Source organism: Mesocricetus auratus, unplaced genomic scaffold (genome assembly GCF_017639785.1).
Source record: "Mesocricetus auratus isolate SY011 unplaced genomic scaffold, BCM_Maur_2.0 Super-Scaffold_100004, whole genome shotgun sequence".
In the NCBI taxonomy this organism is placed as follows: domain Eukaryota; kingdom Metazoa; phylum Chordata; class Mammalia; order Rodentia; family Cricetidae; genus Mesocricetus; species Mesocricetus auratus.
The window spans coordinates 79,421,336-79,435,311 of record NW_024429189.1 but is presented as its reverse complement, the minus strand read 5'-3'; the positions used below and the strand labels follow the sequence as shown (position 1 = coordinate 79,435,311).

The window sequence follows — 13,976 nt, the reverse complement described above, 5'->3', positions numbered from 1 at the left end:
TGAGAATACTGCACTATAGTGTTCCAAGGACACTGGCCAGGGCTGTTTATTTGCGAATAGGGAAATCCACAAACAAGTAGAGCAACTGTTGTAAGAGCTGGCTTTTTTTTTCCACAGAAAGGGCATCATGGGATAGGACGATTCTGTCAGTAGCCACTCACTTAGCCACATATCACATATAGATGCCTTTTCTATTCTGAAAGTTTAGCTATAAACTTAAATTTAAATGACACATAATGTTATTTATGGAAAGAGTGTTGTAATTTAATACATGTATATTATCAAATCAGGGTAATCAGCATTATTATTACTATTATTATGTGTTAAAATATTATCACTTCTGATGCTGAGACATTTATGATTTCTCTAGTTATTTTGAATTGATAATTAGTTGTTGTAGGCTATATTTGCCTTACTGTGCTACATAGAATTACTGGGTCTTGATACTTAATATCTCCTCTGAGGTTTTCTGTTTTTATACTGTGAGGTAGACACACACATGGACCTATAAAATATTCACATTTATCTTAATAAAGAATAACAAACCACAGAGATTAAAACTAGAACATTGTTGCTAGCTCAAAAACCCTGTGTTATTCTCCAGGTAATGTTCCCACAACCCCAGCTAACATATTCTGTAATACCCATTAGTGGTTAATGATAGTTATCCTTAAGTAGTTATTAGTGCTATTACTTATGGAGTCATTATCTTTCTTTAACTTACATCTTAACCAGTTCCTTGTGCCTAAACACATTACTTCACTTTAAATATTCCAAACTCTATGTACATGGGATTGTTGTATTATGTGAGTTATACTGGTAGAGAATATTTTATTCATCGTTATGTGTTGTTTCTATTCCTCAGTGAACTCACCTAGGGTGACAGGTTTTGTTTTCAAAACTGTAATATTTTCCATGTAAGTGTATTTATAAATAAGACTTGATTCATTTTCCTGACAGTATATATTTCAGCTGATTCTGGTTTGTGCTATTACAAACAAGACTACCATAAAATCCCTTTGTCTATGCACAAGTGAAAGAGCTCTTCCCTCTGAAGGGAATTTGCTCAAGGGTAAGGTATGAGAAATGCACTATACAGAGACTTTCTACTTCTCTGTTTGGCAACACTTGTTAGTGTCAGTGATGTTGGTAATCTGGTAGGGGTGTAATGGCACCTCATTGTACATTCGCTAACTACTAAAATGACCAAGGATTTAAGCATATTCTTTATGCATTGTCTTCCACAAGTCTGTTCTCTAGGCCTTATTTTAAAGAAAATAACCCAGTAAAAATATATGTTCTACCTTCAAGGAACTTCTTGACCTCAGCCCTAGTGAGAGGACATACTCAAAATACTAGACCAAGATAAGATCATGTCCACAAAACAGTTTTACACACAGCCCTTTAGCATTTATTGTGGAATATTCTACTTGGAACAAAATAGGACCAAGAGACCAAGTGTATGCTGGAGAATGTTTGTATATAAGAAGGCAGGAAGTTGGTCATGATGACCCATATGTATAATCTCAGTACTTAGAAGCAGAGAGGAAGATCACTTTAAGTTTGAACCTAGTCTCATGTGTGTAATGAGTTCTATGTCAGCCATGGCTACGTAATAAAAGCTCTATCTAAAAAAGAGCCAAGAAAAAAAAATGGAGAGGCGGATATTTAAAGTGTTAGAGAAAAGATGGCTTGATTTTTATTCCAGTAGACTTTAAATGTGATGCATAAAAAATCAAATAGCAATGCACACAGAAGAGAGTAAAAATAGTTTTCATCTTATAAATATGTCTATTGGCAGTTTATTCCATAATACCAGCATTTGTTTTTAATTGGCAATTAGATGATTAAGATGAATAAACAATTTTAACAGCAACCAAAACAAATCTGTGAGAAATTTTTTACCCTCAAGACTGCCACCCTCTTGGAAGAGGAAGTTCTTAGCTTTCTTATCATGAACTGGTGGTCTTTGTAGATTTGGAGACTGCTGTGTGACCCAAACTCACAAAGAATGACTCGGATAAAGGAAAACAAAGTAAAAATGCACATAGTAAAGGCTGGTTCTGCTACAAAGGCAGCCCTATGAGAAACCCTCCCAGGAAGGGTCCACACATTCTGGCCAGAAGCAACACATTTTAAACATTTTTGCTAACATCCCCAAGGATGGCAGGCTTTTTGTTTTGTTTTTTGTTTGTTCGTTTGTTTGTTTGTTTAACGAGAAGAAAAAACTTGGGATGGAACTAGAGAAAATGCTGAGGCTGGGATGTCATGGAAGAAGATACCACCTTTAGAAGAGAGGGATCTAAGTCCTGGAAGGAAGTAGGTACCACAGGAGTACCTGGTGGTGAAAAGTGAGTCGGGGATCATGAGGCCGATAAAAACCCTGTCTAAATAACCCGTTAATTCTGGTCAGAAAAGGGAGCTTACCTATGTACCCTAGCACATCCCACACCATCCCGTCGCCCCAGTCACTGACAGTTGCAGAATGGGAAGCATACATTTCCTCCGGGGTATATTTTGGGATCCAGGTAGATGGGTCAAGAAACAGCTGGATTTTTTTCCCTGAAGGAGCAACAGAGGGTGATGCAGGAAAGCCCACTAGGCCTGTGGTAATGAGATTTGTCCAGGAGCATGACACCAGGGGAGGGACGAAGGGAGTGTGCAAAGCAGGATTGTTTTCAAAACAAAACCCAACAACATGTGCTTCTTGCTAGTGTGTTATCATGATTCCTTGTTCTTAAGCATAATTTTGAGACAGAAACTGCAGAGTGGCTTTCCAAGTGCCTCAGAGTTGGCACAAAGCTGCAGAACTGTAAGGCAGGAACCCTGGGATGACTGCACATCAGTCACAGCTTGAGCTCTTCAGTGAGCAGGTCAGAAACCCGAGGTGTCACAGATCCAGACATTCAAACTGGAAAGTTTCTTGATGCGTTTGCCTTGAAGTTAACAATTATGAACCTGCCCTTTTCATCTTCATTTTCAGATCTTTTCCTAGTAACTACTGGGACAAGTTTGTGAAGAGAAAGGTATGCCTTGTCTGGGGGGAAGGTGTGAGTTGTGGGTTGTCTACACGCTGCATGTACTAACATTAGTAAATGTGATGCCGGGCTCAGGACAGGCTGTGGAAAAGCACATGTGCGCTTCCTGCTTTGGTCTCACACCCATCTGCCTCCAGCACCTGCAACAACCCATGCTGCTTTCTCCACGTTAGGCTTTCCTTTCTCTCCAAAGAGACGCTAACTTAAAGTTTCCAGTTAACTGCCATTATCCCTTTAGTTTTCTCTGGGGCAATTTTTTCCTTTTCCAACCAGTTGTGAGTAGTACTTTGGTTAGCCTTTTGTAAAAGCTCAGAACATAGCAAAACTCCACAGAACCCACACACAGCTGGAGACTAGTGGGGAGGTGGTGTGTAGTCACAGCTCACCCTGTCATTTCTCGCTTCAGGTGATCAACAAGTATGGAGATCTCTATGGAGCAGAGCGCATTGCTGAACTCCTGGGTTTGGACAAAAATGCCCTTGACTTTAGCCCAGTAGAAGAGACCAAAGCAGAGGCGGCATCTCTAGTGTCATGGTACAGATCTGAGGCATTCCAAGTCCAAGTGGCAAATAAATTCTTTGTTTTCCATTCCTCTCCAGTGAGCTAAAGGGTGAATTACAAGCATGTCTTTTGTTTTCTTTTATTTATAATAATTTTTTAAAATTTAACTTTTTACACATTACTCCCAGCTCCCTTCCCCTTCCCCGAATCCCCCCCAACACCCCACTCCACTTCCCAGGGAGGGTAAGGACTTCCATGTGGGGATTTTCAAAGTCTGTTACATCATCCCAGGCAGAGCCTAGGTCCTCCCCCACGTGTCCAGGCTGAGAGACACACCCTCCATGTGGAGTGGGCTCCCAGAGTCCATTTGTGTGTCAGTGATAAATACTGATCTACTATCCAAGGCCATAGATTGTTGAGGCCTCCTCTCTGAAACCCAGGTTGGGGGGGTGGGGGGGGTGGATCAGTCCCATACTGGTCTCTCAATCATCACAATGGGATCCATGCATTCCCCCTTGTTTAGGTCAGCTGCCTCTGTGGGTTTCACCAGCTGGATCTTGATTCTTTTGCTCATCACTCCTCTTTGCAGCTGGGTTCCAGTTCAGTTCGGTTTTTGGCTGGGGGTGTCTGCCTCTGCTTCTGTCAGCCACTGGATGAGGGTTCTCTCTAGCAGAGGGTGGAGGGGCGTGGTCAGAGTGGTGGGGGATGATGGCGGCTGCTCGTCTTTTGTTTTCTTACAAATTGGGAAAGGACTGCTTGAAAGGATTTCATGGCCAATCAATTCTTATGCCTCCAAAGAGCCCAAAGACTAAGGTTTTGTCTCTGAGAAGTCTATAAAATTGAAAGAGTTGATGCTGTGTTTACGTTACTAACCCTAATAAGTTTTCCCCTTTATTATGCACTTATTAACACTGATATTTACAAGTTATGAAATTATTGTTCCTCTTTAGGCTAAGTTCCATCGACATGAAGTACCATATTTGGAAGCTGGGGGTGGTTTTCACTGACAACGTAAGTATAGTGATAGAAAAAAACAAGATCTTGTGCCCCAAATCAGGGGATTGTGTGGATCCCACAGGGAATAAAAAAACCCTGAAGTTCCTCAGGCAGCTCTCTGGGTAATCGTGGAGCAGGAGCCTGAGAGGTGTTGGGGAAACTCTGCATTGTGCAATAGTGTAACATGAATGGGGCTCTGTTGGAAGACCTTGGGGCGACTTATAGCTCCTATGCCCCCTTTTCTTCATGTTGTTCCTCAAAATGAGGGGAATATAGTTAATAAGCCCATCATATTATGAATGCCTGAAAATGTCCAATTTTCCCCCATTTCCAGTCCTTTCTCTACCTTGCCTGGTACACAACCATGTCCATCCTGGGCCACTACAACAACTTCTTCTTTGCTGCTCATCTGTTGGATATTGCAATGGGCTTTAAGACCTTGAGGACGATCCTGTCATCTGTAACTCACAATGGCAAACAGGTATTGGTTTATGCTTATTTGAAACAGAATGTATAGAATAGAAAAGAAAAAAAAACTCTAGGAAGGAATTTGTCATAGTGTGTAATGCTCCTTTCTTGACCAAACACTTGAACTAGTAGTAGTCATTCTTTTTCAAAACCATACCCAGCTGAAGATAGAACATTAAAGTTAGGATCAACTAGGAGAATAAGGATGGGCTGAGCAGAGCAATAGAAATAACAGAATCACTTTGGGTACTTTTTATGGGCCTACCCCTTCCTCCATGGGTCTTATTTACCTCCCAGGCACTTCTGACATGTGTTTCTAATAATTAATAAGTTAATAGGTATACTTTTAATAGATACTTACATATAATATGCACACATACATAATGTGCAAATCTACATGGCTAAACAAAGAATGTCTGGATACAACAATGACTATAGTTATATTAAAAACCTCTAATGGATTCTCCTTATTGGCAAATAAGTAGTTAAGTATGTATGTGACATACTCCATCATACTTTTTTTTTTTTTTTTTTTTTTTTTTTTTAGTTTTTCGAGACAGGGTTTCTCTGTAGCTTTGGAGGCTGTCCTGGAACTCACTTTGTAGACCAGGCTGGCCTCGAACTCACAGAGATCCGCCTGCCTCTGCCTCCCGAGTGCTGGGATTAAAGGCGTGCGCCACCAACGCCCGGCCTCCATCATACTACTAAACCTTTGTTTGGGACAGGGCAACAAGAAAGTTAAAACATGTCAAGCTTATGCCATGTTTCAGGTATTGAGTCTTACAACTACCTTTTAAGGGAGTTGTTAATCTCAAAAGAATTCAGGCTAAGAGGCTGTGCGGCCCCTGAGACTACACAGCTGATACGTGGCAGGGCTTAGGCCCAACAGTCCCTTTGCTCTCCTTTGGTATGAGGCCCCTTGAAAGCACTTCCTATGAGCTCTGTTCCCCAGGTTTGAGTAACTCCATCCCTCGGGAGATCAGTAATATTCAATTTCGTTGCTTCCCTTAGCATCTGTGCCTACTCTCCTTTGTACAGTTCAAGAACAAAAGATCTCCACTGTTTATCTTCCCCCCAGCCAGTCTCTAGTCCCTGCTGGAACTGGCTGCAGAGGCAGGTCCCTCAGCCTCCTCACACACGCTGCTGAGTCCCTGGCCTCCTTACGTAGGTAGCATGGAAGTAAACATGTCCTGTGATACCATGGTGGGCCTAAGCAGACTTCTTTGCTCAACCACTGTAATATTTACAATAACTTCAAAGCTGTGGTGATTATGCAGGTTATGGCTGTGATATAATATAGCTGAGGGACAGCCACTAGTCTGAGGAAACTTTAGGTTTTCTCAGTAGCAGCTTTAGGGAAGCATTGGGAAACAAGGAGCTCTGTGTACACAATAGAAGCCTCACAGCACCTTTACTTGGATTAACAAGTACATTCATCCTTCATCCATGTACAAAGCCATACTCCGGACAACAGTGTGGTGGAGATACCTCAAACAAACAGACTGGTGACTTAACTGGTGGGAATCTATAGCTTCAAGCTCTTGAGGCTGGAAGTGTAATAGGAAAGTGTTCACTGGCTTGGTCTCCTCTGAGGTTTCTCTCCTTGCGTTGTGCACAGCTATGCTCTGGTGGCTACTACACACAACTGTCCCTCCAGGTGCACGTGGTTTATGCCATCTGGCTCCTAAACTCTTTTTATAATGACATGAATGAGATTGGATTGAGGAGCACCCTCACAGTCTCATTATAACGGAATCTCTTTAAACACTGTCTCCAAATAGTCACTAGTGGTTAGGAGTCCACACATCAATTACAGGGAGGACACAGTTCAGCCTGAACATTCCCCCTATGAACTCTTCTCTCCTGATAAGCCTGGTCAGCCCATTTTCTACCAGTAGTCAAAGCACGTCACTGTCTCCCTTACTAGTGGGGGTCCCATGAGTCTTTCAGGGTTGAGAGCTCACTCGTCTGCATTCCGGTTTTCTCATCCCTAGCTGGTTCTGACTGTTGGCCTCCTGGCTGTTGTTGTTTACCTCTATACTGTGGTGGCTTTCAACTTCTTCCGCAAGTTCTATAACAAAAGTGAAGATGACGATGAGCCGGATATGAAGTGTGATGACATGATGACAGTGAGTACCCATTAGTCATGGTCACACAGCCTCTTTGGGTGGTTGGCAAAATGAACATCTGTGGCATTTGAGCAGGAGAGACTAGGTGTCCTGGGGAGATGGAGGTGATGGTAATGGGTGTCATCACACTGTGGGAGCCAAGGGGTACCAGCACTTCTCTCACTTCGGGATGAGGATTAGACACACCGTGAGTGAGCACATCAAAATTTCACGACAGTAAAGCTTTGGTTTTCATCTCTGAAAATTGGGAGTGAAGTTCCTTATTTTAGTCATTCATCAAGCTTCTTTCAAAGTAGATACCGAAGGCTAAGGAGCGTGGCACCGCAGGATAAGGGTATCTGTCAGGTATGGGGGGTCTCTGATAGGCCCTAGTGGGATTAAAGGCACAGCTGGGGGTAACACGCTGTGAGCGAAAGCCATGCTAGGTAAAGGTCTGCGAGCATCTCTCTATAAACAGGCCATGCTAATTGGCTAAAATTCCCCTGATGCTATCTTGGGACAAGGATTCTCTCAAGACTGGCACCTGGCTTCAGGCTGCTCCTGGCTCTGGATGTGCCCTTTCTCTGTGAGCCTAAGCTCTCTGGTGAGGTGCAAGGGTGCCTGGCTGAACGAGGCAGGGCTCAACTGAGTACAAACACAGGCTGAGTGTGTTAAATGTTCCTTGTCCAAACTCTTAGGACCATAAGTGCTTCAGATTGGGGAATATCTGCATACACTCTATGTCTTAAAAAGTGGGACTAAAATCAAAACATGAAATATATTTTAAACCCCAAGTCTGAAAGTAATTTTACAGATGTGTATTTAGAATACTTGTATTTTGACCACAACCCATTACATGAGGTCAGGTGTTAAATTTTTGACCTGAGGAGGTGTCATGACAGCATTTGACCAGTTTTACCTTTTATAACACTCTGATTTCTGATTAGGGATGCTCAACCTATACTTAAGAATTTACAGTAATCCTTGGCAAATATACAGGGGATAAAGAAGTAGAAAGAGCCCAAAAATTCAGCAAGACACAGTTGGTAGCTGGCATATGCCATACCATCAGGCCTTAACAACCTTCTTGTTTTACGAATTATAATTCAAAGTTAGTTTTCAAGAATGTAAGAATCTTTCCATCCTGATAGACAGCAAGCTGGGTGTGGTGGACAGCAGGGGCCAGCATCACTGAAGGAGGTCCCTGCCCCCAGTTCAGGAGCAACATGGTTAGATCTGAGGTGTGAAATGACCATGCCCCCAGAGAGCTGTGTGCTTTCACCTGAACTGCCCCTGCCATCTCCCCTAGTGCTACCTCTTCCACATGTACGTGGGAGTGAGAGCGGGTGGCGGCATCGGTGATGAAATTGAAGACCCTGCTGGTGACCCTTATGAAATGTATCGAATCGTTTTTGACATTACCTTCTTCTTCTTTGTAATTGTCATCTTGCTGGCCATCATTCAAGGTATGGTTGTCAATTATAGTATGGAGGAGCTGAGTTAAATAAATCTAGTTTGTTTTGCTTTGCTATATCCATCAAGTGATAGTTTTTTCCTAATTCATCTAACTTGTCATTTTAACAACTCATTGAGCACGGATTGTCTGTGAAACCTTGTATATACAGAGCCAAAGAGCCACCCAGAAAATTCCAGAGAACATGTCTTCGTCCCTTCTGCTTCCTAGAGGTCTTCTGTGGCTTGCCTTGCCCTTGTCTTTGTCCTCCCATGCAGAGGTGGGGAAGCAGGAGAGAAAGAAGCTATAAAAATATGACACGACTTAATTGTCTTTCAGAGACGATAGAAAGGTACCGATATTTTAGTCAATACCTTGCTAGGAACTCAAAAAAGAAAGATGATGATAAATTCAGTTTGAGTCATGCTGAATCGTGGTACTGGCATTTATTTAAGTGTTAGGACTCAGAAGCAAAGACAATGAGGGAAGATGTTGACCAAAGACATTGAGAACACATTGATTGCTATCTGAGGGATCAGGAGAAGAAAGAGTTAGAAGTAGTTGTCACAGCACTGAAGTAATGAAAGAGAAGTAATGAAAAATGGTTAGCCAGGACTATGTGCTCGAAAACACAGCTCTTTCCCCCTTTAATTTTGCTCAGCTTGACAAGTCACTTTTTTGACATTCAAAATGGTTTCTGCCACTTCTCCCCTAAGACCATGATGCAGATGAAGGTACTTTTTCCTTTGTATTAAAAAATCCAGGTCTGATTATTGATGCTTTTGGAGAGCTGAGAGACCAGCAGGAACAAGTACGTGAAGACATGGAGGTACTGTTCTTTCTATTTATTTCAACCCCACACAGGTTCCTCAAACCACAGACAGGGCTATTAATTAGGGTCATCCCTAAGCAAAACTACTAAAAGATTTGCTTTCCATGCCTGTCATCTCGCTTCCTCCGTACCAATCAATCTACCATCCCTGTGCACTAATGCCCTGTATGCTACACCCTCCCATGCCTGACACACTGCTGCCTCCTGTCTCATAACCAGAGGGAACAGCATCGTCAGCTAGGAAGGTGGGACTGTGAGTAAATGACCAATAGTCCAAAGCATTAAACAGAAAAAGCAGCTTTCCTTGTCCCCAATTCAACCGGCTGTCAGTGGTTTTCCTTTCTCCACTGCTATGCATACTAATGCCTTTTCTATTTTGTTTTTTGTTTTTATAGACTAAATGCTTCATCTGTGGCATTGGCAATGACTACTTTGACACAACCCCTCATGGTTTTGAAACACATACGCTGCAAGAGCACAACCTAGCCAATTATCTGTAAGTAGTCTTGGTTAAGGATGTCGTCTTCAGGGTAAAACAAAACAACTGTCACAAATGGTATAGTCTATTCATGTCATTTCTCCCTTTCTGTTTGGAAGAGGTAGACAATGATCAGTAAAGGAGCCAGTGTAGTTCTCTCTATGCTCTTCATTGGAAACAACTGCGAACAGTTCCAGGCCTAGGCAGCCCAACTCGTGTCTAGGCCCCATTCCTCTCAATAGCACCTGTCTCCCACCATTTCTCTTTACATCCTTAGGAGCACCCACTTTTACCTCCAGGGTTACTGCCTCCACCTCCCCCTTTCTGGCCTTACTAAAAGGGCTTCCCTTACTATGTCACAAGATGGGATTGTATCAAGTTGGGGCACTCAGATTCATTCTGATGGCCAGTGTTTAGACATTCTGTTGGCTCTGCAGGTTCCATTAAATCGTGTGAAGGTGGAATATTCTAGGGAGTGTTTAATGTTAGCCATGCAAACGATAAAAATATTTCACTTTTCCTAAGGTCAAGCATTCACTCAAGTCATTTGAGCCTATTCGGTACCACTTATGAACTATATCAATTATATGACCTGATTATTCAGACTCCAGGAAGTGTGATTTCCAAGGGGGAAAGTGAGCTACTTTCTGACCTTGCTCTTTCTGCATTTTGCTAACATCTAGCTCTCTGAGATAAAGCAGACCAAAGCTGGTGCTGAGTTTCTTTTTAAATAACCAAAATCCTTTCCCTAGCATCATGTGTATTTATCATGGCCATTTCTCATTAAAAGGACTTTCGGTCAAGATACAGAAGTTGAGCCCATAGCCCTATGACAGGCAGCACCAGGGAATGACAGACTAAAAGACATGAGACATCTGGGCTGGGATTCCCTACCATGATACCCTGGAAAACTCTATGTGGTGATCTGCCAGCTAAATAAATGTGCCAGGAGAAGAACATCTCACTGGCCCAGGTCTTCAGTTTGATGGAAACAGGAGATTCTCAATTTCAGTAGAGGGGAAGGAAGAAGCTATCAGTTAAGAGCCATTTTTGTATGCCAGGGCCTAAGATAAAATATAGTACTACCCTGTGAGAACTCAAGGTTTGGGGTTCAGGCTCTGCTACCATGCAAGAGATTTTCTCTTCCTTTACCTGTATCATATTTTTGTTTCCCAAAGGGCATCAGACTGGTTTTTCTAGAAACCATCTCTGAGGTTGTATAATATGAACTGAGAGGGCAGCCCCCGGGGCCACTTGTGTGTCACAGACTCAAATCTTTGATACAAATCATTAGCATAAGTGAAACCACACTGTGTTCCCTCAGTTTTCCACAGTGAAAAACAAACCGATACTTCTGGAAGGACGAGTATGAGCTGAAAGCAAATACTGCCACATTTTTCATGACTCATCCTTGACCTGTGCTTTCAAGTCTAACTTTTATTACATGAAAAACTTGCCTATTGATAACTTTATGATAGGGTCAGACTTTTTTTTTTAAATGGTAAGCAACATAGCTTGCAAGTGGGCTTAGCTTAAATTTTGGGGTGTTCAGAAGGCTCTCCCTCACTGGCTTGGAGATCAGCATCTATCATCATTAGAAATACTTAAAAGGCTTCTTAGTTTTCAAACCATATTTCCAACTTCTCTTAGTAAGCAGTGTTAGATAGTTTGGATAAGAAGTACCTTGGGCTGGAAGGATGGCTCAGCTGCGAAGAGCACTTGTTGCTCTTGCAGAGGACCCAGGTTCAGTTTCCAGCTCCCAGCCAGGCACCTCACAACTACCTGTAACTCTAGTTCCAGGATATCTGATGCTCTCTCTTCTGTCTGGCACTCGTAGGCACACATATATAAGTCATTTTTTTGTTTGGTTTTAGTTTTTTGAGGGTGGGGTAGGTTTCAAGACAGGGTCTCTCTACATACCTCTCTGGCTTTTCTAGAACTTGTTCTGTAGACCAAGCTAGCCTCAGTCTCCCAAGTGCTAGGATTAAAAGTGAGTGCCACCACAAACACTAGTTTTAGTTTAACTTAAAAACCCCTATCTTTCCCCCGTTTGTTCTTTTTCCAGATTCTTTCTGATGTATCTGATTAACAAGGATGAAACAGAACACACGGGTCAGGTAAGAAGCAAACTGCTTTTAACTAAGAACTAGATAGTGAAAGAAAGACAACACAAACCTAAGTCTTGAAACTGAGCAGTACACTATGGGATATCTGAGGCTATTGGTCTCTTAGATGCAGTTGCTTTTTTTTTTTAATCACCTTTTTTGTTACTTAAAAAGAAGTGAGAATTCTATGGTGACTTCAGTCTATTCCCCAGGTAATCCCTCCCAGCAAACACTGACATTTTCCAGACCATTGTGTTTACTGCTCTGGAGGTGGGAGGACAGTAGAGAGAGAGACAGCGAGAGATGGCGTGGGTGGCTGTAACAAAGAGCAGAGATGCAGAGTGAGACAGTGGGAGAGACAGCACAAGAAAGGACGGCCTTGTATGTGGGTGACAACAGGAATGTGGGGGTGTGAGGATGAGTGAGGAGCTGTGTCAAGTAATTCTGTGACTAACTATGAAAAAGAAAGGTGGAGAACACAGGAAGAAAAGCCTAGCTACTTACTCAAAACTCAAATGTCAATGGATAGGGAAGCTTTATAGCTCAAACACGTGGGTTCTGATCAGACCTCGGGTAGCATGAAATGTCCCCTCAAACCTGCATTCTTTAGTCCCCCAGCTACAACTGGCATGGGACTGAATGGCTAGAAGGGGCAGAAGTTAGGTTTTTCCTCCTTCCCTTCACCATGATGGGAAGGCGTGACTTCTTGCTCACAAATCACAAGCGGGCTGGGAGAGGGAGAAAATGCCCATGTGGCCTTGCATCAATTCCCAGGGTCTTCTTCAAGGAAATTACACAAAGCAAAACCAAAATGGGTTTAGCTTATTGTGGTTTCAACACAAAGTACCCTTTGTTTACAATGTTTCAGGAATCTTACGTGTGGAAGATGTACCAGGAAAGGTGTTGGGACTTCTTCCCAGCTGGCGACTGCTTTCGTAAGCAATACGAAGATCAACTCGGGTAAATCTGAGTTCAAGACGAGCCATGATTCTGGACAGTCACCTTCTAATCAACAGAATCCTTCCTTGACACTGCATTAAAAAAATCTATTATTTGGAAATTGATTTGGCATTAGTACCCAATGGACAAAGAATGGCAAACCACCAAGGACTCCACCTGACTGCTCGCAGGGCTCCCAGTTCTAAGAGCAACTAGTTTCTTGGAAAGGTTCAGAGAAATGTGAAGTCTTGAACACCTAAAGGTCGTGCAAGAGGACCCCTGCCAGGGGCCGATGGGCAAAAACTACACAAAATCATGTTCAACTCATGTTAACTGCGGTCTAATTTTTCCATGGTACTTGCTAGTGACTGTACCAGAATCAGCTCGAAAAGCTTTAAGCAGCTAAAGAAATAGGAAACAAACACTTTGTCGAAACTGAAATATCGATTAAGTGCCTTAAAAATCTCTTTAGATATAGCTATGCAAGTTTTTTATGTTTGTGTTCCCGAAGGACAACTCCATTAAACAGCTGTGCTGATATTGTCTTACTTTATGAAACTGCACTTGAAGGTTATTCACGTATTTTCTTCGGTGACAGCTTCACAACTGCTGTTATTTGAAGAAAGGCACTGTACTGAAATTTCAGAAAAATCTCAATCTTATACCAAACCTGAGTGATGCTTTATGGTTCTGTGTAAGTAGTGGAGCTGCCATGTTTTAGGTCAATCTCCTCCAATAAAATGAAGTGCCCACTGCAATAAAGTAACACATGCCAGTTCATGGTTTGGCTTCTTGTCATTACCACACCCAGTTACCCTACAGCAGCCTGACTGACTGCTAAGTCAGGGACATGAGACAAGCAGCCCATGGGTTTCGTGTCAAAAGGAAATATCCATACACCAGAGGGTGTTTGTTTGACCAACTGCATGCCTTGTTGCTTGTATACAGTCTCTTCTTAATTAGGGCCTGTTATTCTGTAATGTCATCAGGAAGGAGAATGAAAACATAGCTGTGACATCCCCTGTCCTTAAGGAAATCTAGTAGATGACTAAGCCAGA

General features: G+C 42.4%; 1 protein-coding gene across 4 annotated transcripts in view; it reads left to right on the top strand.

The window, feature by feature from the left end:
- The window catches only part of Ryr3 (ryanodine receptor 3), a 527,473-nt gene extending 513,780 nt beyond the window's left edge, over positions 1 to 13,693 (top strand). For 3 of the 4 annotated variants that reach the window (XM_040746007.1, XM_040746008.1, XM_040746006.1), the window contains 10 exons: positions 2,984 to 3,026; positions 3,445 to 3,572; positions 4,490 to 4,550; positions 4,870 to 5,016; positions 6,998 to 7,132; positions 8,421 to 8,577; positions 9,329 to 9,393; positions 9,792 to 9,892; positions 11,940 to 11,991; positions 12,848 to 13,693. In XM_040746007.1, the coding sequence (XP_040601941.1) occupies positions 2,984 to 3,026; positions 3,445 to 3,572; positions 4,490 to 4,550; positions 4,870 to 5,016; positions 6,998 to 7,132; positions 8,421 to 8,577; positions 9,329 to 9,393; positions 9,792 to 9,892; positions 11,940 to 11,991; positions 12,848 to 12,943 (985 nt within the window). In that variant the 3' untranslated portion in view covers positions 12,944 to 13,693. Of the gene's footprint in view, positions 1 to 2,983; positions 3,027 to 3,444; positions 3,573 to 4,489; positions 4,551 to 4,869; positions 5,017 to 6,997; positions 7,133 to 8,420; positions 8,578 to 9,328; positions 9,394 to 9,791; positions 9,893 to 11,939; positions 11,992 to 12,847 lie in introns of those variants that run through there. The other variant, XR_005877312.1, reaches the window with a different exon arrangement.
- The last annotated feature ends 283 nt before the right edge of the window (positions 13,694 to 13,976 follow it).